At 50.8% G+C, this 20,854-nt stretch overlaps 9 protein-coding genes across 9 annotated transcripts; 3 read left to right on the plus strand and 6 right to left on the minus strand.

The window, feature by feature from the left end:
• Positions 1-500: 500 nt before the first annotated feature.
• On the minus strand, positions 501-1,069 carry BDW74DRAFT_149057 (uncharacterized protein). Its single transcript, XM_073723836.1, has one exon. The coding sequence runs from the start codon at positions 1,062-1,064 to the stop codon at positions 564-566; it is 501 nt and encodes a 166-aa protein (XP_073586110.1). The 5' UTR covers positions 1,065-1,069; the 3' UTR covers positions 501-563.
• Positions 1,070-1,925: 856 nt separating this feature from the next.
• On the minus strand, positions 1,926-2,657 carry BDW74DRAFT_176154 (guanylate kinase; the record flags this gene model as incomplete). Its single annotated transcript, XM_073728534.1, has 2 exons — positions 1,926-2,502; positions 2,608-2,657. The coding sequence occupies 2 exons, from the start codon at positions 2,655-2,657 to the stop codon at positions 1,926-1,928; spliced, it is 627 nt and encodes a 208-aa protein (XP_073586111.1).
• Positions 2,658-2,801: 144 nt separating this feature from the next.
• BDW74DRAFT_149058 (uncharacterized protein) lies at positions 2,802-3,559 on the plus strand. The gene has a single exon (XM_073723837.1). The coding sequence runs from the start codon at positions 2,820-2,822 to the stop codon at positions 3,552-3,554; it is 735 nt and encodes a 244-aa protein (XP_073586112.1). The 5' UTR covers positions 2,802-2,819; the 3' UTR covers positions 3,555-3,559.
• A 135-nt stretch (positions 3,560-3,694) lies between these two features.
• BDW74DRAFT_189800 (uncharacterized protein) lies at positions 3,695-8,552 on the minus strand. Its single transcript, XM_073732058.1, has 12 exons — positions 7,848-8,552; positions 7,767-7,788; positions 7,641-7,714; positions 7,243-7,572; positions 6,310-7,192; positions 5,511-5,576; positions 5,366-5,445; positions 5,132-5,312; positions 5,025-5,078; positions 4,479-4,977; positions 4,095-4,361; positions 3,695-4,039 (listed from the first exon to the last, which is right to left on the minus strand). Exons 1-12 carry the CDS (start codon positions 8,033-8,035, stop codon positions 3,741-3,743), a joined length of 2,943 nt encoding a protein of 980 aa, XP_073586113.1. The 5' UTR covers positions 8,036-8,552; the 3' UTR covers positions 3,695-3,740.
• A 1,203-nt stretch (positions 8,553-9,755) lies between these two features.
• BDW74DRAFT_149064 (uncharacterized protein) lies at positions 9,756-11,926 on the plus strand. The gene is made up of 2 exons (XM_073723838.1): positions 9,756-10,204; positions 10,261-11,926. Exons 1-2 carry the CDS (start codon positions 9,969-9,971, stop codon positions 11,807-11,809), a joined length of 1,785 nt encoding a protein of 594 aa, XP_073586114.1. The 5' UTR covers positions 9,756-9,968; the 3' UTR covers positions 11,810-11,926.
• Positions 11,927-12,519: 593 nt separating this feature from the next.
• On the minus strand, positions 12,520-13,896 carry BDW74DRAFT_176158 (uncharacterized protein; the record flags this gene model as incomplete). Its single annotated transcript, XM_073728535.1, has 2 exons — positions 12,520-13,362; positions 13,429-13,896. 2 exons carry the CDS (start codon positions 13,894-13,896, stop codon positions 12,520-12,522), a joined length of 1,311 nt encoding a protein of 436 aa, XP_073586115.1.
• Positions 13,897-14,134: 238 nt separating this feature from the next.
• Positions 14,135-17,628, minus strand: BDW74DRAFT_149067 (Zn(II)2Cys6 transcription factor). The gene is made up of 5 exons (XM_073723839.1): positions 17,011-17,628; positions 16,920-16,946; positions 15,529-16,868; positions 14,524-15,479; positions 14,135-14,472 (listed from the first exon to the last, which is right to left on the minus strand). Exons 1-5 carry the CDS (start codon positions 17,070-17,072, stop codon positions 14,386-14,388), a joined length of 2,472 nt encoding a protein of 823 aa, XP_073586116.1. The 5' UTR covers positions 17,073-17,628; the 3' UTR covers positions 14,135-14,385.
• A 217-nt stretch (positions 17,629-17,845) lies between these two features.
• BDW74DRAFT_149074 (putative integral membrane protein) lies at positions 17,846-19,344 on the plus strand. Its single transcript, XM_073723840.1, has 7 exons — positions 17,846-18,153; positions 18,205-18,242; positions 18,311-18,334; positions 18,392-18,584; positions 18,635-18,686; positions 18,745-18,904; positions 18,956-19,344. Exons 1-7 carry the CDS (start codon positions 18,079-18,081, stop codon positions 19,140-19,142), a joined length of 729 nt encoding a protein of 242 aa, XP_073586117.1. The 5' UTR covers positions 17,846-18,078; the 3' UTR covers positions 19,143-19,344.
• An 18-nt stretch (positions 19,345-19,362) lies between these two features.
• Positions 19,363-20,706, minus strand: BDW74DRAFT_149076 (presequence translocated-associated motor subunit PAM17). Its single transcript, XM_073723841.1, has 2 exons — positions 20,094-20,706; positions 19,363-20,015 (listed from the first exon to the last, which is right to left on the minus strand). Exons 1-2 carry the CDS (start codon positions 20,673-20,675, stop codon positions 19,839-19,841), a joined length of 759 nt encoding a protein of 252 aa, XP_073586118.1. The 5' UTR covers positions 20,676-20,706; the 3' UTR covers positions 19,363-19,838.
• Between the last annotated feature and the right edge of the window lie 148 nt (positions 20,707-20,854).

The following is a 20,854-nucleotide window of genomic DNA, read 5'->3' on the forward strand; positions in this document are numbered from 1 at the left end:
TGTATCTCCTGCAGCTAATCCTTACATACTTACCGAGAACTGGAAGGGTTGACGAATTCCGTCTCGGAAGTCTTAGTCTACGAGCAAGTCTACATCTTGATTTAGATAGATCTTGCTTTAAATTGCCTCCAGTTACCAGGCGATCAGGCAGAAGCTGATAGTCCTCCACGATGACCGCTAAAGTGGCAGGCATTGGGTACATCATTGGATGGCTTGCCCGGCTGCTTCCTCAGCGAGGATGCAGAGCTTCGTGGCTCAAGCTCTAGAGAGCAACACCGAAAACTACATAAGCATTATGGGAGATGTCTAGCCGGCAGTGCTACCTAATACGCAGCGGTTAGGTGGTTTAGAGCATCAATAGGCCATACGTATGCAAGAGAGTGCCCCAAAGTTAGGGGCATATACCGAATGTGCCGCAAGGACATAAATCTACGTCCTGGCCCTTCCGGCTGGGCGCAAAGAGTTCCAGAGGAGCAAGAGGAATTAGCAGACTCGCTCACGAACCACGCGGTAGAATCTCGTTCGCCGATGGAACAAACCTTGAGGCATCCGAACCGTGCCATTCACCCAAGGCGGCCAGACATGTCGATCGGGTTCAGCTGGCATTTTCCCAGTGTCCTCGAGTGTAGCAAGCAAAGGTTCGAGGATTTGATGTAACACTGGAGGGCGAAACCAGCAGAAAGAGAAGGTGCGAGAAAGTTGTATATGAGGTAATACTGGAGGGTGACGGAGCCAGCAGAGGGGAGGTGATATAGCGGGATTAAGAGGATGCCAGAGGATGACGGCACTGGCCGGGAAGGAGATGATGTCAAGAATTTAAGAAGGTGCTGGTGGAGGACGGAACCAGCAAGAAAGATGATGTCAAGGAAGTAAGAAGATGCCGGAGGATGACGGAACCGGCAAGATAAATGGTAAAGCGAAATTAAGAAGTTACTGGAAGAGGACAGGACCAGCAAGATGGATGTGATATAGCGGAAAGAAGAAGTTGCTGGAAGGGAACGGAACCAGCAGAACGGCGGAGAAGTGGTAAGACCCGTGCCCGTCCCTACCACCCTCCGGGGCATGCGAGTTTGTAGATGGGGAAGCGGAGTGAAGAAGGTGTAAAAGAAGGGGAGATGAAAGAAAGTAGCAAAGATAAGGAGATGAAAAGAACATAGCAAAGATAGGGAGATGAAAGTAATATAGCAAAGATATGGAGATGAAAAGAAGATATAAAAGATATGAGAAGAAGGAGAGGGAGAAGGGGAAAAGAGAAGAAGAAGGAGAAGGGGAAGAGGAAAGAAGAAGAGGAAGGGGAGATGTAAGAAGGAAGAACAAAAAACAAGAAAGAAGAGGGAGACTCACCTTATATCCTGGGTTCTGACGGCCCTCAGGTCCGTCTAATTTGTCAGCCCTAACTGGGGAGCTGTTCCTGTGCACTCGGTCTGATACTCCGGAGGCTTTCTATCAATATCTCGAAACCCCTGGAAGAACTTTGGAGAGGAACTCCGGCCATGGGCAGACAAACCAGGCTGCAACCTGGATTCTACAGGCTACTAGGCATTTCCCTTACGGAGAGAATTACTAAACCGTGGCCTATTTACAGGCATCTCAGGGTCCAAGTTACGAAATTCTAGCAAAGCAGCAAGAACCGACAAAAGCATAATCTCACCACGGTAGAGCATATGGCCAGGCTTCGACTAAGAGTTCATTAGTAGTTCTCCTCTAGATGTTCATAATTGTAAGCAGATCATCTTGACTTACCGTTGTTTTGGTGATGAAGGTGCAAAGAGGAGGAATATCTCGTGATGTCTACGGTCTAGTCGGAGGATTGTTAACATATCAAAGTCAGAAATTGGACGAATTCAGTTCTTGGTTTAAAAGTAAATAGGAAGGATGGGCCGAAACCTTATAGCTAGTCCCATAGTAGATGTAATTTCATCTCGCTATGTCAGCCCAAACACAAAAATTTCAAGTTCCTTATACGCCCTTTCAATACTATCATTAACAATGATCTTATCATAAGACCCCGGAGAGTCAGCGTACTCAAGTTCAACCTGAGCTTGAGCAAGCCTCCTCTGTACATCCTCCTCACTCTCCGTCCCGCGAACCCTAAGACGCTCCTCAAGCACTTCAAAACTCGGCGGTTTAACAAAGACATATCGCGCATCAATGCTTTTATTCGCCTTCATCTGCTTAACGCCCTGCATCTCAGTATCGAGCACGGCGATCAAGCCTTTACTAGCCTGGTCGTCAATGGTCTTTTCGCTGGTGCTATAGTAGTTGCCGCTGAAATACGCGTGCTCTACGAGCGCACTCTGGGAGCACAGCGAGCTGAACGCGGAGGGGGAGACGAAGAAGTATGCGACGTCCTCGACCTCGCCTGGTCGTGGCTTTCGCGTCGTGTGGGAGACAGTGAGTCCGAATCTGCCAGGGTGTGCATCGAAGAGCTTTTGGATTAGTGTGCCTTTGCCGACGCCTGAGGAGCCGGAGATCACGATAGGGCGGAGGTCTTGAGGGTTGCTGGAGGATGTTAGTTTGAAGTCTGTCTAGTTGATTCAGATACTGGGAACGTACAGGAGGCCATTTCATTTAGACATCATTGAGCTCTTCATATATCAGTGTCACGTCTTGTTTCCAGATTCTCGTATCTTAGAGTTGTAGACCATGTTGCGCATGCTGGACCCCGGCCAGAGCCAGAGCTGGTCCAAGCGGCCCGCCCCGCCGGTTCTCAGCGGAGCCAAGACTCCACTCAATCCCTGGCCCCCCACCAAAGCTCCAACCTTTTTCCATCTTCATCTTCAATTCCTCCTTGCGCAAACCAGCATCGCACTCTCAAAATGACACAGCCACCACTCTCTTCACCCGAAAGCACAATGCCACCGCGACAACTCCTCCAAACAATCTTCTCCTCGCTTACCCGCACCCTTACAAGCAGCACATCCACATCCACAAGCTCAACCCCGCCAACCTGGACGCTCCTCCGCACCCTGAGAAGCGAGAACCCAAACGATATGCAAGGCGACTTACACGGAGCCGCAACGTTCACCCCTCTACCACCCCACAAACCCCAGCCCTCTTCCACAACGACGGAAACCAACGAAGAGCCCGAAACAGAAGAACACACCGACCTCCTCTACAGCGAATCCGGCTCGCTACCAACAACCTTCGGTCCCGGCCTGCGCTGGACAAAGAAGTACATCTGGCGACTGAGCTCAAACGGGAAAATAAGCGTGTGGTTCGTGAAGATGGACAAAAAAGACAGCGACGTCGAAGAAGCAGATTATCTCTTCCACGAATTCGATTTCGCGGCTACCGCGTCCTCGGAAACAAACCCGGCGGAGTTCGTTACGCCGCCGACTCCGCCGGAAGTACCGGGCTTATCGAGAGGATCAACGACGAAGGTCATTGCCGCGCGGGGGAATCATCTTTGCATTGATGATATGTATCGCACGGCGTATGCATTTCTGGTGGACGAGGAGAGCGGCGAGGTGCTTAGTTGGGCGAGTCGGCATGTTGTTCGCGGGCCGAGGAAGGGGCAGGATATTGTTAATTTGTATTCGAGGGGGTTATAGTGTTAGAGATTTGGTTTGGGATTTGGGACTTTGCGTTTATATCTATATCTATTTTTTTTTTTTTTTTTCAACTTAGAGGACACTACCCCAGCTTATATCTAGATAGAGGACTTTATCGTACCAAGTATCTAATATATAACCTCAACCCAAAGCTTCCCACCCCCAAACTACGAAGCCACATCCCCATCAAAGTGTATATATGAAATCCGGCCTCTTATCACCTACGCCGCGAAGCTCCGCCTGGCCCATCCCCTCAACCCAATGGTCCCTATCACCGCGTCTGCGCTTCGCATTCTCCCTTCGCAGCAGGAAATATTGCAACAGCGACCCCCCAAACTGGAAGAGAACAAGGTACGCCAGGACCGTTCCATGGCCCGGGTAGAACTCCGGCGCGTCATCGCCGCGGTAGATATTCGACGAGACGATTCCGTTCAGGTTCCCCCATCCAATTACGAAGCCGAGGGTTACGCCGCGCTTGTACACACCTAACACGAAGCATTAGCTTTTTCATTATAGATGGAATACGATGTGGGTATGTACCTTCGACATTATTACTTGTCCACGAAATGGTATTCGCGATTGCAGGATAGATGCCCATGGCGCCTAGGAATGTACCCGCGTATTTGGCGCCCGCGGTTTTCGCCCCGAGCAGCATCGCGAAGCCGGTTATGCCGAGGACCGAGACCAGCATGTTGCATATTCCGCGCTGGCGGGTGCGGTCGGCGATGAATCCGACCGCGACTGTGAGGACTGCGGCGGCCGCGTAGGGGGGCACGCTGAGGAGCTGTGAGCGGATGCCGGAGTAGCCTGAAAGTAAAGGATTAGTACTATTTGTGGTGCTGGACAGTTTGAATCGACGTACCCTACATCAGCCAAGTTAGCCCTAATTCAAGATCAAAACGGGCGAAGGTGGGGTATGAAGACTTACCAGTTGGTTGATGATAGTTGGCACAAACAGTGAGAATGCATAGAGACAGCCATCGGCACCCATATAGATTACCATCCCGGTATACGTCTTCCAATCTTTAAGAGAATTCCAGAAATATGTCATCTTGAACTCCTCATGTTCAGCGCTTGCCTGCTGATCTTCCGCCAACCGTCTGAGCACTCGCTTCCGATCATCCTCCGACAAGAACTTTGCCTCGTCGGGGAAATCATAAACCATCCAAAACGATGCGACGCCGATAACGATTGTTGCAAGGCCTTCCAAGATAAATATCCAGGCCCATCCTTCTTTGCCGCCTACTCCATCCATCTGAACGATTGCAGTTGCGAGGAGGCCGCCGAATGAGCCGGCCAAGGCAGCCGCAGAGAAGAAGATCGCCATACGCACACCAAATTCCGATCGCTTGTACCAACATGACAGGAAATAGCCTACGCCGGGGAAGAGGCCGGCTTCTGTGAGACCCAGGAACCAGCGGGCCTGATGTCGTTAGTACATGCATTCCAATGAGGGGACGATTGACGAACAGCCATGAGACCAGACCAGTTGTGGACGAAGCCCATACTCATCATGCAAATGCCCTATACCGCGGTGTGTAAGTTGATATCGCAACAATGAAAGGAGGGGTGCGTACCCATAAAACCATGATGATGGGAATGAACACGCTAGGTCGCAGCCGCTTGAGCAGGATATTGGTGAGAGGCTCGAAGACCGCATACGAGACGAAGAAAATGGTAAGCGAGGAATTGTATTGGTTATCGGACATTGAAAGGTCCTCCTGTAGATGGTCGAGTTTCGCATTGCCGATGTTGGTTCTGTATGGGTTAAGCCGGATGTACTCGATTTGCGCCGACAGAGAAACGCTTACCGGTCCAAGAAGGAAACAAGATACAGCAAACTCAACCAGGGGACTAATCGGAAGTCGAGCTTCCAGAGAAGGGCGCGGTCCTATGCAAGTACTCATGTCAGCGATCTGTTATTAAAGAGTTCCGGTCCGACCAGCGCGATCTCACAATTTTCGCCCTCTCCTCATCGCTAAGTCCCTCATCTGGATCCGGGAACTGGTCTAGCCGCGACTTCTGGTGATCGTAGGACGATGCGACCTTTTCGAGATCAGAGGTCTTCGGAGAGTTTTCTTGTATCGATTCCTCAGCCATGATAGCTATGGGCGGACTCCGACCGTGCAAGAGGTTGAGGAATTGCGGCTGAGGCGGGACAAGGGAGAGCAGAATCACAGGGATGTCCGGGTTATAAGGGAGGGGGAGCAGCAGCAGCGCGCGAGCCGGCAGGGATGCAGGATCTTTTCCATGGTCGTCGATAGTGGCTGATCCCGGGGGTTTTTGAGCCAGACGCAGCGTAGTGTCGGGGTTCGGGCTTTCAGGCGACGAGACGGAGGTGCTCCGCAGCCCAGAGCCAGGCTGGATGACCCTTGTGATTCATGAGGTTGGAGAAAAAGCGGGGATTGTCATAGTTGAGCAGAGATAAGAATCGTGGAGACGGAAGCTTGCGGACAGCAGGAGAGCCACGGTTGGAGCATTCTGGGCGCGTCGATCACCCCGCAGAGGAGGAAGGGCCCTCGGGTGATAAGGCCGGCCATGCAATTGGTCGAGGCGCATTATTAATGACAGCATCACACGGAGCAAGACCGAGAATTGATTGACGAACAATATGATAACATCGAGGGGAAAGTTGCATCCTATCTACTGTAACAAATCTAAGCAGAGTGCCAGCACAGAACAACGCACAATACGGAACATCATCGCCTACAGCGACTTTTCTCGCGTTACGACGCGCCTAATACTCCCTTTCGACCGTGGTCTCTTCATATACTCGCAGACTGTACTGCGCAAACTTGCTTCTCTGGCGAAGACTCTGCCCGTAATACCGGAAGATGAACGGCACCGGGCAGAAGATCATAGCTCCAGCCGCGAGGATCGACAAGGCGATGTTCGCTCCCAGCGCACTAAACATTTTAGGCGCGAGAAGTGGAAACACCGACGATAGTGATGAACGCGCCAGCGACATGGCTGCAAACGCACTGGCGGCGTAGCTGTGGTAACTGTCCGCGAGATACCCTGCCAGCACAGTTCCAAACTCGTTAAGCGCAAAGCCAACGAAGAAGAGCGGAATCAGCGTCACAAACCAATGTACTCCGCGTATAGTAGGAGGAACCATCCACGCGAACCACCAGAGTCCGACTGCCAGGAACGGCGCCCCAAGACAGATTCCCGCCAGCTTGTTTTCAGGAAGCAAGGGGAGTCCATCCCGGTGACGCTGCGCTGCGACGCGTTGGTCAACCAGCCGGATCAGAACGCTTGGAAGGAAGCCGATTCCCATCGCGAAGAAAGGTAGGTTAGACTCTGGCGTCGCGAAACCCATCGACTCGTAGATCGGAGGTAGGGATTCGGTAAACAGGTATAGTAGCGCGACGCTGCAGCCGCTCATGAGCGAACAAGCAAAGACAATGGGCTCGGTGAAGAATAGCCGGAGCGGACGAAGGAGTCCTTCGCGCACAAAAATACGGAGCTTGGGGACCTCGTCGGGGTTGAGTGCTTGAAGGCTCATGTCTCCCGTCACATGACGCAGCTTTTCGACCTCCCACGTCAGCAGCAACGACGGACGCGACTCTCTAATCCCCAGCAGCAGAACCGAGACACATCCTGTTACGATACCGGAGATGTAGAACACCCATCTCCTGTATATGATTAGTAAATATTAGAGTTCTGTCCAATGGCATCAACTTACCACCCCAAACGCGCCGTGATGTATCCGCTCATCACAGGTCCCATTGCAACCGCAAAATTGGCGACGACCATGTACGCAAACACCAGCCAGATACGATCCCGTGTGTTGAACATGTCCTCGATACTACCCGTGATGATGACTGTTGGGACGGCTGAAACCAACCCGGTCAAGACTCGTCCTGCAACCATTGCTCCCGTCGAAGGTACGGCGGCAATCAAGACACTGAAACCACTGAACAAGACGGTGCTAATAATATATAGCTTCTTGCGGCCGAACGCCTCGGAGTATGGTGGGAAAACGACATTTCCAAGAGCTTGCGCCAACGCGTACCTAAGCATCATGAGCATCTATTTTGTCGCTTCCCAAGCAGCATGGTTGAGCATGGTGGAAATACACACGTTGACACAAAAAGAAATACCGCGAAAGTCAAATCTATCCCGAATTCGTGCCGTGCATCTTTGGCTGCCGTTGCCTGCAACTATGAGAGTCCACAACGACACACGCGACATATTGTATGAACATACCCCAGATGCGTTGATCGATGTACTAAAGACGAGCAACGGTCAGCAACGCCATCTGCACGTGATGAAGGGAGGCGCACTCACGTATAGAATTCGAGGAATATGATCAGACCTATGTCGTACGCCTTCCGAAGCGTGGGCCAATTCCTTGGATGCTTCGGATTGGTGTTGGCCCAGCGCACATACTGCCCATCAGGAGTGAGCTCCAGGCCCAGTTCCTTGAGTGCAATCTGCAGCTCTTGCGCGCTTTCCACTTTCTCAATGTCGGACATCTTGAGATAGTTGAGCTGAGCGGAAAACGATGGACAATGCCCAAGTACAAGTACATCTTTCTCGAGTCAAGGGATGGGATGAGGTTCCACCAGCACATATCGTGATAGCAAAGTCGAGGGGATCAACATGCTTGGCCACCCACCCCCTCCACTTTTAGGGTTTCAACATTGCCTAGAATTGACGTCGTTGCCGGTTGCTTGCCGGTTCCTTGCGCCATAGGTAACCCCTCGATTGGCAATCGGAAGGAAGAAACGGGAGCTTGAGGAAGATATGAAAATGTCGATAGGTGGGCAGTGATAAGAAAAGCAAATGCATGCCCAGAGATCCAGAGGAATGTTGAGAAGCTCGAGCGAAAAATCTCCGAGACCCTATTCTATCAAGTGAGCTAGGTCCAGAACCGCGCGTGCGCACCTATCGCGAGCCTGTTTCCCACATTCCTCCCGGAATAGACGCAGGACAAAACACCCGCCCTATAAGGTCAGAGTATCTCTAAAGCTATCATGGGGTACGTCTTCTCTGGAATGCTACTATGACGCTGATGACCGAAAGGCGGCATTGGACGGTTAGAATCGGTCAGCACAAAGTAAACACACAATGCGACTCGAAGGTGTGACTTTCGAGCGGTCGATAATACGGCTTCGGTTTCGGCGCTCGCTATCCGCGGACCTTCAGGCTTTAGAAGAGAGACCACAGGGGGCAAGAATTGACGATAAGCTAAGAGAGCATCTGCTCCTCATTCAACAGTCCAGTCTCTAAATGGGCCCACTATTCAGCCCCCAAACGACTTGTTCTCTTACGAGTACTCCGTGGCCTGTTGCGATCTTGGAATGGAACGACATCGGAGCGCATTCCAGAGGGTGGCCAGCACAATGCTTTGTCGATAGAGTCGACGCGGCCTTCCTGCTTCAATCAAGATTATAGCTGAAAGGATTCGTCATGATTTTCAACGATATGCATGCTGTTGCGGTTACAAGTCTGTAGCATATCCTCAGCGGTGCGCGGCGTCTCGACAGGGGGCAAGAAATCAAGCTCTGCGCAAACTTCCAAGCGGCGCCGTGAAAGCTTGACTAGTGCATTGGCAAATCCTTCGTTTACGTCGCCAAGTCAAGCCGTGGGCTTTGCGGTGGGTCCGTTGAATTGCGCACATACCGATGTGTAGATGTTCATACTTCCAGGAATATACCTACAAGTTGTAGGAAGTGCGCCATGGTACTGAATGCGAACACTGCTGCTAGAAAGCAGACCAAAGGTCAGGATACAAGGAATCACCCTCTTCTCCAGGTTAGGGAACAGGGTCCGATAATCTGATTGATTATCAGATAATCAATCAGATAACGCGGGTTGAATGGAGCTGGAAGGCACGACCGGACCAGTCAGCGCTGGGCTCTTTGGTTTTGGCCCCCGGCCCATCCCACGCCCACGGACCACGCTCCTGCTTGGGCAAGCTTGTGCGCCGCTAGGAAGCCGGCATCGCTTGCGTTCATCAAAGACCCAATCATATTCCTGCGTGCTGTTCATCAAGAAAAATCTTTATGCGCAGGTGCAGCCATCGGGAGTCGGCCGACGATACGTATACGCCGAGATACATCCTATGGAGCACGCCTAGCCTCTTGAATGGAAGCCCTCTCTTCCAGAATCGTGAATCGTGCCACCGGACTGAGACGGCCCCGCGGCTTCATCTGGCTGCTGTCGCGTGGTAGATAGCGGAGAATTCCACTTCTTGTGTCCAGCGTCTCCATCGCATTGAGGTCTAGTGCAACTCTGCGCGCCGTTTTTCGGTCCACGAGTCATTTGAGCGTGGCGACTGTGCCGCTTTCACTGATTTATATTCCGCTGCTTCCTCTGCTTGCTCTGCTTGCTCTCTTTTGTTTCAATTGCTCTTCACCTACAGCTCACTCAACCTAGCAACCTTTCGACTACGAGGTCTTCACGATGAGGTTCAGGCTTCCATACAAGCGCGACGAGCTGCCTGTCGACATAAACAGCCAACGGCCGAGTGATAATGAAGCTATCACAGAGAAAGGGGCTGAAGCCCTACCAGCAGAGGTGAACAATGAGAAACAAAGCCAGGGTGACATCGTCAACTCGGAGTTTCAGCATGGTGTCCAGGCCGCTCAGGCCATGACCCAGGTTTGGTCGTTCAGCCATATAGTCGCCGCTTATATTCTGTAAGCTCTTCGATTACATCTTAACCAGGAGTACAGGAAGAAGCTAACGAGTTTAGGATTTGGATCATTCATTTCATCATGGCTTTCGCTTCAGGCATGATTTCAAACCTTACTCCTTTCGTCACGAGTTCTTTCGCAGAGCATTCTCTGACGGCTACAACCTCTATCATCTCGTCTTTGGCGGCTGGCTTGGTCAAGCTTCCATATGCGAAGTTGATGGATATCTGGGGCCGCCCTCAGAGTTTCGCAGTCATGGTGGGCAGCATGACCCTGGGTATGATCATGATGGCCGCGTGCAACAATGTGGAGACATACTGCGCCGCCCAGGTCTTCTACCAGATCGGATACACGGGACTGGATTTCACAATGACCATCTTCATTGCGGATACTTCGAAACTCAAGAACAGAGCCTTCTGGATCGCATTCGTTGCTTCTCCATACATTGCTACCGTCTGGGCTTATGGTCCTGCATCACAGAGCGCGCTTAACACTATCGGTTTTCGCTGGGGCTTCGGCGTTTGGGCCATAGTCATCCCGGTGGTTTCAGCGCCATTGTTCTTCCTGTTCTACTACAATCAACTCAAGGCCGAGAAGATGGGCCTGGTACCCAAGCATGAATCCAACCGCACCACTCTCCAGTCTATCGTCCACTACGTGAAGGAGTTCGATCTGATTGGTATCTTCATCTTCGCTCTGGGCATGGCGCTCTTCCTGCTCGCCTTCAACCTCTACACCAAGCAAGCCAATGAATGGCGCTCACCGCTAATCATCTGCTTCCTGATCTTTGGCGGGCTTCTCATCATTGGCTTCATCCTCTACGAGAAGTACCTCGCTCCTGTGACTTTCATCCCATGGGAGCTGCTCAAGGACCGCACTGTCATCTTCACCTTCACCATGGCCGGCAGTCTCTACATCGCCTGGTACATCTGGGACAACTACTTCTACTCCATGCTGCTCGTCGTCTACAACCAAGACGTCACCAAAGCCTCCTACATCAGCAACATCTATACCGTCGGCTCCTCCTTCTGGTCTATCGTCATGGGCATCGTGATCCGCTACAACGGCCGTCTGAAATGGCAAGCTCTGTACTTCGGTGTCCCCGTCACCATCCTCGGCGTCGCGCTAATGATCCACTTCCGCCACGCCGGCGTCGACATCGGCTACATCGTCATGTGCCAGATCTTCATCGCCTTCGGTGGCGGCACGCTCGTCATCTGCGAGCAAATGACCGTCATGGCCGTCTCGCGTCAGCAGGATATCCCCGCTATCCTCGCGGCAGAGAGCATGTTCATCAACATCGGTTCCGCCGTGGGCTCGTCTATTGCTGCCGCCATGTGGACGGGTATCTTCCCCAACAAACTTAAGGAAAATCTCCCTGTCGATGCCCAGTCTAACCTCGCCACGATTTACGGAGACGTCACGGCGCAGTACGGGTACCCCGTCGGAAGCCCCGAGCGCGATGCTATCAACCTCTCGTACAGCCAGACGCAGCGACTCATGCTGATTACTGCGACTTGTCTGTACTCCATCACGCTCGTCTCGGTGATGCTGTGGAGGGACGTCAACGTCAAGAACATCCACCAGGTGAAGGGCCGTGTTTTCTAAGCGGATGTACAGCGTGACATCGATGGATAATTCTACGGAGATGCTAGGTTCACTATAAGCTAGTTTGAGCTCGGTGACTCTTTGCAGATTTATATAACAATTTGCCGACCATTTACCTGGCGATATGATATAGCCGCAATAAAATAATAATATAACTTTCAAGCCACAATAGATCCGGAAGCTTCTCTCTATAGACCTAGCCCTGCTCTCCGTAGTATACGACTGCAATCATACTATAAATGCCGTATACTGCTTGCCTGTCCAGCTATACAGTCGCTCACTGCTCCTGGTTTGAAGGCGAGGTCTGTTCGGCCCAATGCAAACAAATCTCAATGGGTCTACGTGATTATAAAGACGGTAAATTTCTTACGCTTGCCCCATCCGCTTCTGCTTGAGATGTCATCTGATTTGCCAAATATCTTTTCACAAACTATCAAAATACAAAGGTACATTTCGTCATGAGACGTTTTTGGGATTATGGGATAAGGTCCGGCTGCATTGACCATGAAGAGGGACTTTTGGAACGCTGCGACTGAGTACAGGCATAAGGAATCTGTGCTCAAAATGTGCCGGTATCGGTAGGTAAAGGTATGGTTGCAAAATCCATTTCTGAAAAGAGTCCTCCGGCTCAAAAGATAAAAGCGCAGACGATTGGCAATCAAAGTAGAGTTGACCGGGCGTAGGACCGAGTTTAGAACCGAGATCGTTGATCACCATTTTGCATTCTCATGTCCCCTGTTTATCTCAGGGTTCACAGAAGGCGTGCCATCTTGTTTGAGGAATCGGAACTGACATTTGCCGAGAGTAGGATGGTTCACTAGCCTTTCGAACACCACTGCGGCTGCCTTGACTGAAAGCATCCTTATCGAAACTTCACCAACCCCAGGACCATCGACAATACTTTCGAGCTGTAGGGAATGTCTCTGGTACGGACTGGTCATCGCACGAGTGATTTCCAATTTTAGTGTATGCCTGGGATGAAACATTCCTAGGATGCGGGTATACCCTCCATGCATGATTGACTTCTCAACATCGACAGGCATTGGATAGGTCGGAGTGTGAACGGGAACGACCCTTCCAAATGGTAGAGTAACGGTTCTGTTAGCAGCACCAGCCACGAAACGGGCAGCATCGGTCTCGGAAGTAAAGGTGATCATGGCAGTGTTGTGGCCGGTAATGTTGCGTGTATCCGCAAGGCGAGCGCTATAGATCTCACCTACGATGAGGGGGAGGATATCATCAAGAGTCTTGTCCAACGGTATATCATCGATGCGAATGGTGCGGTAGACATTTTCGTCGGACGTGGAGGGGATGTAGCGGAGGCCATACTGGAAGATCCAGAGCTCGTCATAGGGCTTGCGGTGGTCTAGCATGTTGGTGCGATTGTTGAATGCGTCGAGCTCTTGTTCAGCATCATCAAAAACGCTGGTTCCTCTCAGAGACCAAGATAATTCTCCATACCACTTGACAGGCTTGACGGGTATGTCCTTAGGCTTTGTGTTGGGAGGTGACGCGTTGAGGAAGAGGCGCTGGGGGAGAGTACGCGGGTTATGCTATAGCGAGAGATTAAAACCGTCAGTGACTAGTGTTACTGTTTCAAGATTTGTCCTATGACATACCTTGGGAGCCAGCGCAGTTATTTTCAAGTTATCCACAAGATTGTCTAGCAAATCCTCCGGCCCATCAATGACCGTGTGGCGGTTCTCATTTTGGAAGGCTTTCTGATAGAGCGGTGACAATGGTTGGATTTGGATATCTTCTAGCCTGCTATCAAGAAGGTCCGCGGAGTACGCCAGCGGGTTGAGTGCCATTTTGCTCTTATTTGACCCTTTTTCAGCGCAACTGCGCGAATTGCGGTTGTCTTGTCCAGAATATGAGAGAGAAGTGAGTGATAGAATACGTGTGTGGATAAATACAGAGAATGCGCTGAGCATTAAGAAGATTGGAATGAGGATTGAGAGAAGGAAGATGGCGTATGTGTTGAACTCTCTTTGAGGGGAATCTGAGACATCGCAAATATCCCGATTGGGAAAGAGGGAGGATGGCCTGACGCCGATGCCGGCCCCGCGAATCACAGCTGCGGCCATTGTGGCAGCAGCTGCCACGAGAGTATCAGCTGTAAGAGGATGGCTGTAAGAGGATGGCTGTAAGAGGATGGCTGTAAAGAGCGATAGTAATGGAGGGGGAAAGCAGATGGGGGAGGGGAAAAGACTAGGAGTAGAGGTCTGGCTTAAATAGCGGTCGTCTTTGGCGTGGCGGAACTGTAAGGTCAATTGCTGAGCTTTATAAGAATTGAGATTAAGGATCATTGAAGACAAGCCTGAAGTCAATTTGGCGCAAAGAGATAGATATTACCGACGTGAAAGTGAACATATCTCCAAGGGAAACACTAGTGAAGTGAAAAAGTGACTTTCGAAAGAGGTTGCAAACAGAGGCTCTGCACAGCGCCCTAAAAATAAACAAAATGCATTGGTCAATCAAAATTCATAGGTAGTTACAATCACGCAGTCTCTCATTCCCACACCTATACCATATATTCGGTGTTGAAGAACGAATATGTAAAACAATCTGACAATTTACCCAATAAATTCTCCCTGAGCAAGAGCAATCCAAGGTAATTCCGTATCCCAAGATGCCTCCATCAAAGTACGTGCATTATGAATCTGAAACCTCGGATCAGCTGGGGGTAGTAAAGTAGGAGCTGCGTAAGTTACCTGCTTCATTCCAGTTCCCTCTAGAACCTCTAACCGCTCCTTGATCTCAATCCTTTTCTCGGCATCTCGAGTTTCGCATCCTGCCATGAAGATTGGGAACAATACGCCTGCTTCCACGGCCGAGCCGGAACGAATTGCGGCTACCGACTGCATCAAGCCATTCAAGGCTTCAATGACCGCCAGGGAGTCAGATGAATTGCCTAAGACCCGACGGTGAAGATGCAACAAGCCAGCATATCGGAACGCATGGTCCACAGAGATCATGTCGGCGGATTCTGAGTCCCGATAGTGCTTTTCATAAGCGTGAGCGTGTGCATCGAGGGCTTCCCACTCAGACAATAACTCTTCTGCCTGTTGGGCTAGATCAGGCGAGGGCTGCCATTCAGGTAAGAAAGTGCCCATTTTGTCGAATCGCTCGTTGTCACAGTGATGTACCAAGCCCCCGAGCTTCATCAAGAAAAGACCAGTCCGAGGTGTAAATCCAGTAAAACAGTCCACCGCAAATTCGTCCCAATCATCAACCGCTGTGCAAGTATTCAACACAGAATAGTACGCTAAGAGAGGCGGTTGATGGTGACGACATGAAAGTGCACCTATTATGTCCAAGTACCCAAGCCAGCGCGTGAGGAACGCCCCGGCGCGATTCCCAGGGTACGCGATCTCCACCTGTCGAGCCAGAAACAGATCGCGAGCTAATTTTAGATGTCTCTGCCATGGTATCGGTACCTCAAATGTGCTTGGTGAGACAATTTTGAGCGAAAGCAGCATGATTGCAGTTGCAAGATGACTATCGTTTATTTTCTCGTGCTTCTCGAGGGCTAGGCGTAGAGACGGGAAAACGTTGCTCACCCAGTGCGCTATTCGGTTAGCTGGCTCGGGATGCCCCAAAAACCTAGCCCGGTGGCTTGCCGAGTAGGCGAGCATCAAGTTCAGAAGATTTTCATCGCAGATTGCCACTTTTGAAAGTTAGTCTATTATTAAGAACAGGAAGGGGTACAATCTCACTGGAAGGTAGAACTGAGCTGAAAGGATTATCTTCACAGTCATGAGGCACCAGAACCTTTGCAGTGTGGTTGAGGAAATGATGGAAGTACATCATGTTGATGGGGTTGTTCAGTAAAGAGGCCGGAAGCGGATACAGATATCGAGGTATATTGATGGACACAGGTGACCCGTAGTAGTTGTACTTGCGGTGAGACTGCTCACGCTCTTTTCCCGTTAACAACGTTCCCGGGCTGGATACAACGCTAGCATTCGGTGATTTGATGGTCTCCAGAGCATCGCTGATATCAATAGCCGAGTGATCGTCATGGTTTCCTAGATCCGCGTCCGGACGACCACAATCCATACCATAGTGGTCAGTCACACTGGTGAGATAAGCCTGCCACTTTTCGGAACCGGTAAGGCTGCCATGCTCGTCGAATGTAGGTCGACGACTGCAAGCTAAGAATGAATTTGACCTGCTGTGTTTCATCTTTTTATAGCTGACGCTTGGGGAGCCATCCACTATGCCAGCTAGAGAGCTGTCTGGGGTGCCCTCCATATCTTGGGGTGTTCCAGATGCAAACAAACTTGTATCAAGCGAGTAAGGTGATAGGGCTCCAAAGGAGTCCGAAGGGCTAGCGGTGTGACATTCAGTGACGCCAGTGACTCCCATATCAGCTGGAGACGATCCAGAGCTGGTCACATAGCCCGCTTTCTTGGAGGCGTAATCCGGGACATCTAGCGCAGGTCGTACGAAGGACGTAGGATGGGAGACTGGGCCCAGGTGAAAGTCAAAGCTCAACATTGCTGAGATGCTCATACCATTGTCTTCGGTCGGTAAGTAAGGAGAAGCAAGTGAGGTCGAGATTGGGTTATCGGGGCTGTCCACTTTTGGTAGAGGGTCAGTTTCCTCTGTGGGGAAACTTGACCAGGTAGTCATGTCCTGTCCCTGCGACAGGCTCATTTCTACTGGAGCTCTATCGGCTGTACGGTTGGGTGGATTAAGATACTGGTCAGGGACAGTAGGAGCATCTTGGATATCATGTAGCCTGCTAGGGTACGTTCTTCCTATGGTCATCTCCCCTGCGTGTCCCATATCCCAGAACAGCATTTCTGCGGGTTGGGCCTGCGCAGAATTATCCTTCATGTTATCAGGCTCACATTGCTGGGTTGGAGTGCTTGGTTGTGGATAAGGCAGGTCCGGAGGTGATAAAGGGAAGGAGAACGAGATGCTACTGGAGGAGCTTGGGGAGTCGACACATGGTCTTCTTCTTGTTCTTCCGCCCCAGTTCAAGCGGAGGCTGTAATCGCATGATTCGTTTTGACGGCGGCAATTCAAGCACGCCGGTTTCTCCTCCCCACTACATCTGGGAGATCAGCTGAGCGACACATAAGAAGCAGGGCATACAAACCATTTGATCTTCCGTGCCTTGCATGGCCTACTTGCAGTTAATGCGCATACAGAAGCTTAATGGAGAGAGCGGGGATGTAAGCTTGACTCACCAGCAACCTTTGCGAGATCTCCGTTTAGGCTCGGGAGCTCCGGGCCTTCGAGGACGCGGCATTTGATGCTCAAATCAAAGGCGCCGGAGAATAGCGATGATTATTTGACGAACTAATGGTCCGGGGTGAGAGATAGTGCCAACTTAATCTGCGGAGTAAGATCGCCATGCAGCGCGGATATCTAGAGGCGATCTGGACAGGGCCGAATGACGGGGTTCTTTTTCGTCGGCGAGTTGGGCGCTTGACCCAGGAAGACAGAAAACGATAGTCGATATCGATATAGTCGCGTCTGTTATTCGTACTCATCGAGGTGCGGAATCTGGCAGCGCCAGCCAAGCAGTTGAGATGGTTATGGGTTTTTTGATGGATGGATGATAAGATAGGATGAGGGCAATGAACACTGTTTTACGTCTCTTGGGGAAGCGGAGAGAACGAGTCACGAGAAGAAGCAGAAGGTGGTATTCCTATAGTAATCGATCCAGGCACGAGACTCGGCCGCCACCGTACTACTTGGTAGCTACAGCAGAGGCTCCTGTCCGTCAGGTTTCTGAATGTGGATTCCGGATGGAGCAGAGAGCAGAGGAGACAGCAGAAGCAGTGCAAGCAAGGAAGAAGCCGAAGAAAAGAAATGAAAAAAAAGCAAAGTTGGAGGAAGCACTGGGATGCATCTGCATTGTTATCGCATCGGACGCCTAGAGCAATCACAGCCCGCCATCCGAGGTGGAGACGGCTCGACCTGCCTCTTCGAGGGAACTGACACCTCAGGCTGTTGCTGATAAGCCTGGGGCCCCGACAGCCGGGATTACTCAAACTCCGGACTCCGAAGCAGCTGACATCAGACAAGGTTCCTTGCTTTCTGCGCTTTCCGTGAGATTCTAAGGATTGGTTACTGGTTAATGACATCTAGTAAGATATATCTGATTTGTTTTTTCTATCCTGACTTGTCTGGTTTCTGTGAATGTACGGCGTACCTGGGCGTTTAGACAGCCATCTATTCTTCTTACTTCGTCTTATTGTTACACCGTTATCGCTATCTTGCTTATACTAGACCTCTACTCCGATAACATCATGTCATCACTCACCAAATTCCACCCATTGCAGCGGCTGCCAAGTCCGTCAAGAGGCATCTCAGCTCTGATACATGTATGCTTCTCTCGAGTTCGACACTGTGGCTCGATTTGACCGTTTCCGCAGGCATCCGGACTAGCCAGCTTCATATGGTCTTTCAAGTAGTAAGTGTATATTTTTGTGCTACGGTCTGTAGCACAACTCCAGGATTGTTCAACTAACATTTTTGTAGTATGAATGACAACCCTAACCATGCGTAAGCTTCGTCCAGTCCACGAAACACAAGGTTTCCCGTCAATTGACTTTCGGTTAGCAACGAAGCATACGGATGGCATTTCCAGTACCTGACCGTCCTCGGTCTCTCTCTGGCAACGCTCACTTTTGCCGTCGGCCTACTAGCGGACATAACATTGTCCTCGCGGCTGTTCTTAGTGAAGAACCTGCTCTCTGTCTGCAGCGCCCCTATGGAAGTTCTCATCAGCATTCTTTACTGGGGCCTCCGCTTGGTAACCCCTTCTCTCATCTTGCTCCACTCTTTACTGATCAGTCTAAATAGATCGATGAGCGCTTGGTTGTTCCGGAGTGGGCTGTGATTCCCATGCATGCCGGTATGCCGTGTCTCTCAGTCTTAATCCTGCTAGACTCTGTGACTAAACCCTTCATCAGATATCAGTTTTCATGCCATCCCCTCGATCGTCTTCCTAATCGACCTGCTCTTCCTTTCTCCACCATGGACCATTACCATTGGTCCAGCCCTTGGCCTTTCCAGTGCAATTGCGGTCAGCTACTGGTTTTGGATTGAGCGCTGCTTCCAGCACAACGGATGGTAAGCCTGTACTTCGTTGCGCCCAATGGACCAGCCTAATGAGCCTATCAGGTACCCCTACCCAATCTTTGAGCAGCTCCCCTTCGAAGGTCGTGTTGGGCTCTTTGCTCTAAGCGCCACTGTCATGGCTCTCAGCACCGCGACTCTCAAATGGCTCCATGGTCGTGTGAACGGTTTCGGAACACCCGTGAGCGCCCAGGCCCGACCGGGCTCCGTGAAAGCGAACGGTAGCCTCTGAAGGGAGCGTCTTCTGTTACTTGTTTGACTAAGATAAAACGCTAGAGATACATTTGCTTAGATGGTTACGCTCTTGCTTCCGCTGCAATATATAGCCTGGCTAGTATGATGACATTTTCGGACCATCGGTATACCATACAGGATATCCATGCTTGTTATTGATGGAATAGATAGACAGACTAAATTCAATATGTATACTAACAGATGTATTTTGACTTCAAAAATTGTAAAGCAGCGGCCCTGGGCCCTGGCAATATAAACCATCGAATAAGATGTAAGGATGCTATGCGATTAGGGCTTGTCTTCCGACCACCTGTAAAGTTACTAGCATTACCCTCGCTACAACTCCGAAATACAATGTACCGTGTGCAGCGGTTCTATCCCGGTTATGTAGGGAAGCAACGGTCAATTCAAACACCAATCATCTAACCAGCTCGCAACAATGATGTCGACCAAGATGTACGCTTTTTGCAGATAGTATCAAGCGGTCTAGAATTCATGCCTGGCAATAATCAAGACAGCCGTAGGCATCACGGATACCTCTCAGGTTATATGAACAAGTCCTTTATAAGCGCTCAAAATCTTGCATAGCAGTACATAAGGGCAGAACCTGGAGATAAGAAATCCAAGCGAAAGACGACCGGACTCGATGCTGAGTAAAAGAGTCGGCCTCAAATTTTGTGTACATAGCAATAAATTATTTGATGAAGTTGCGCCTCTTGCGGTTGTACGCCCGCTGGTCCTTCAGCCACTGTCGGTAGCCCTGGACGCTGCCAATCTTCTCGCCGTAGTAATCGGGAACGGGGTTCGTCATCGAGTTCGAGGAAGGGTCGACACGGTACCGCTTGATTCGGTCGAAGAACTCTTTCTCTTTCTGCAGAGGGTCAGGTCAGTCCTCAATTCCCGACACTGTACTGGCCGAATTAGGACAAATGTAAGAAGAGAAGCTTACCAACAAGAAAGCCTTCTTGTAAGTCCGGTTGACAAGGCCCCAGATAGCATTGCCCAAGAATGGACCGATAAGCCAACCAACAGCACCGCAAGCCGCCGTGGCCATTCCCATAACAACAAACGGATCCAAGCCCATAACCTGCGCACCTAGGTTCTCAATGTTCTGGCTGGAGAGAATCTGCACGCCGACTACGGTGGTGGCTGCAGAGCTGAGAATTGAGGAAGCAAGCGTGTACCGTCGGCGGGAAGCCCGGAGCTTGAAGTATGAGTTCCAGTCAAGTTTGGCGGCTTCCTCACGGGCGGAGGTGGAGGTAGTGGAGTTAGAGCGGATGGAGATTGAGTTGTTCGCGTTGACGCATGATGTACCAAGCTGTGCCGGGCGACGAGAGGACGTAAATTGGTGTGTGGGAGAAGCCTTGGGGAGTCGAAATGTGGATGTGCTAGAAGGGCGTGTTTGGGTCTTGAGGGAAATGGTCTGATAGAGCGAGGAGGTCTGGAACGCAATTGGGTTCAAGCTTGCGGATGGCACGCGAGCGCAGACAGCGGCGCTGCGCATCGAGTTACTGAGAAGACTGGTATGCATCTTGGAGATTTGGGGAAGTATTGAGGTCAAAGTATTGAGTGTCGAGAGTTGCGGACTGAGCTGTTGTGAGCCTTTCGTCAGTTCGGGGAATGTCTTGGCAAATTATGTAAGCCAATATATCAAAACACATTGACCTCATTTTCAACAACGTTTCTCCTTCCCCTATCGCATCGAAGACA

The sequence above is a fragment of the Aspergillus multicolor genome, assembly GCF_047715735.1.
Source record: "Aspergillus multicolor strain CBS 133.54 unplaced genomic scaffold BDW74scaffold_6, whole genome shotgun sequence".
NCBI lineage: Eukaryota > Fungi > Ascomycota > Eurotiomycetes > Eurotiales > Aspergillaceae > Aspergillus > Aspergillus multicolor.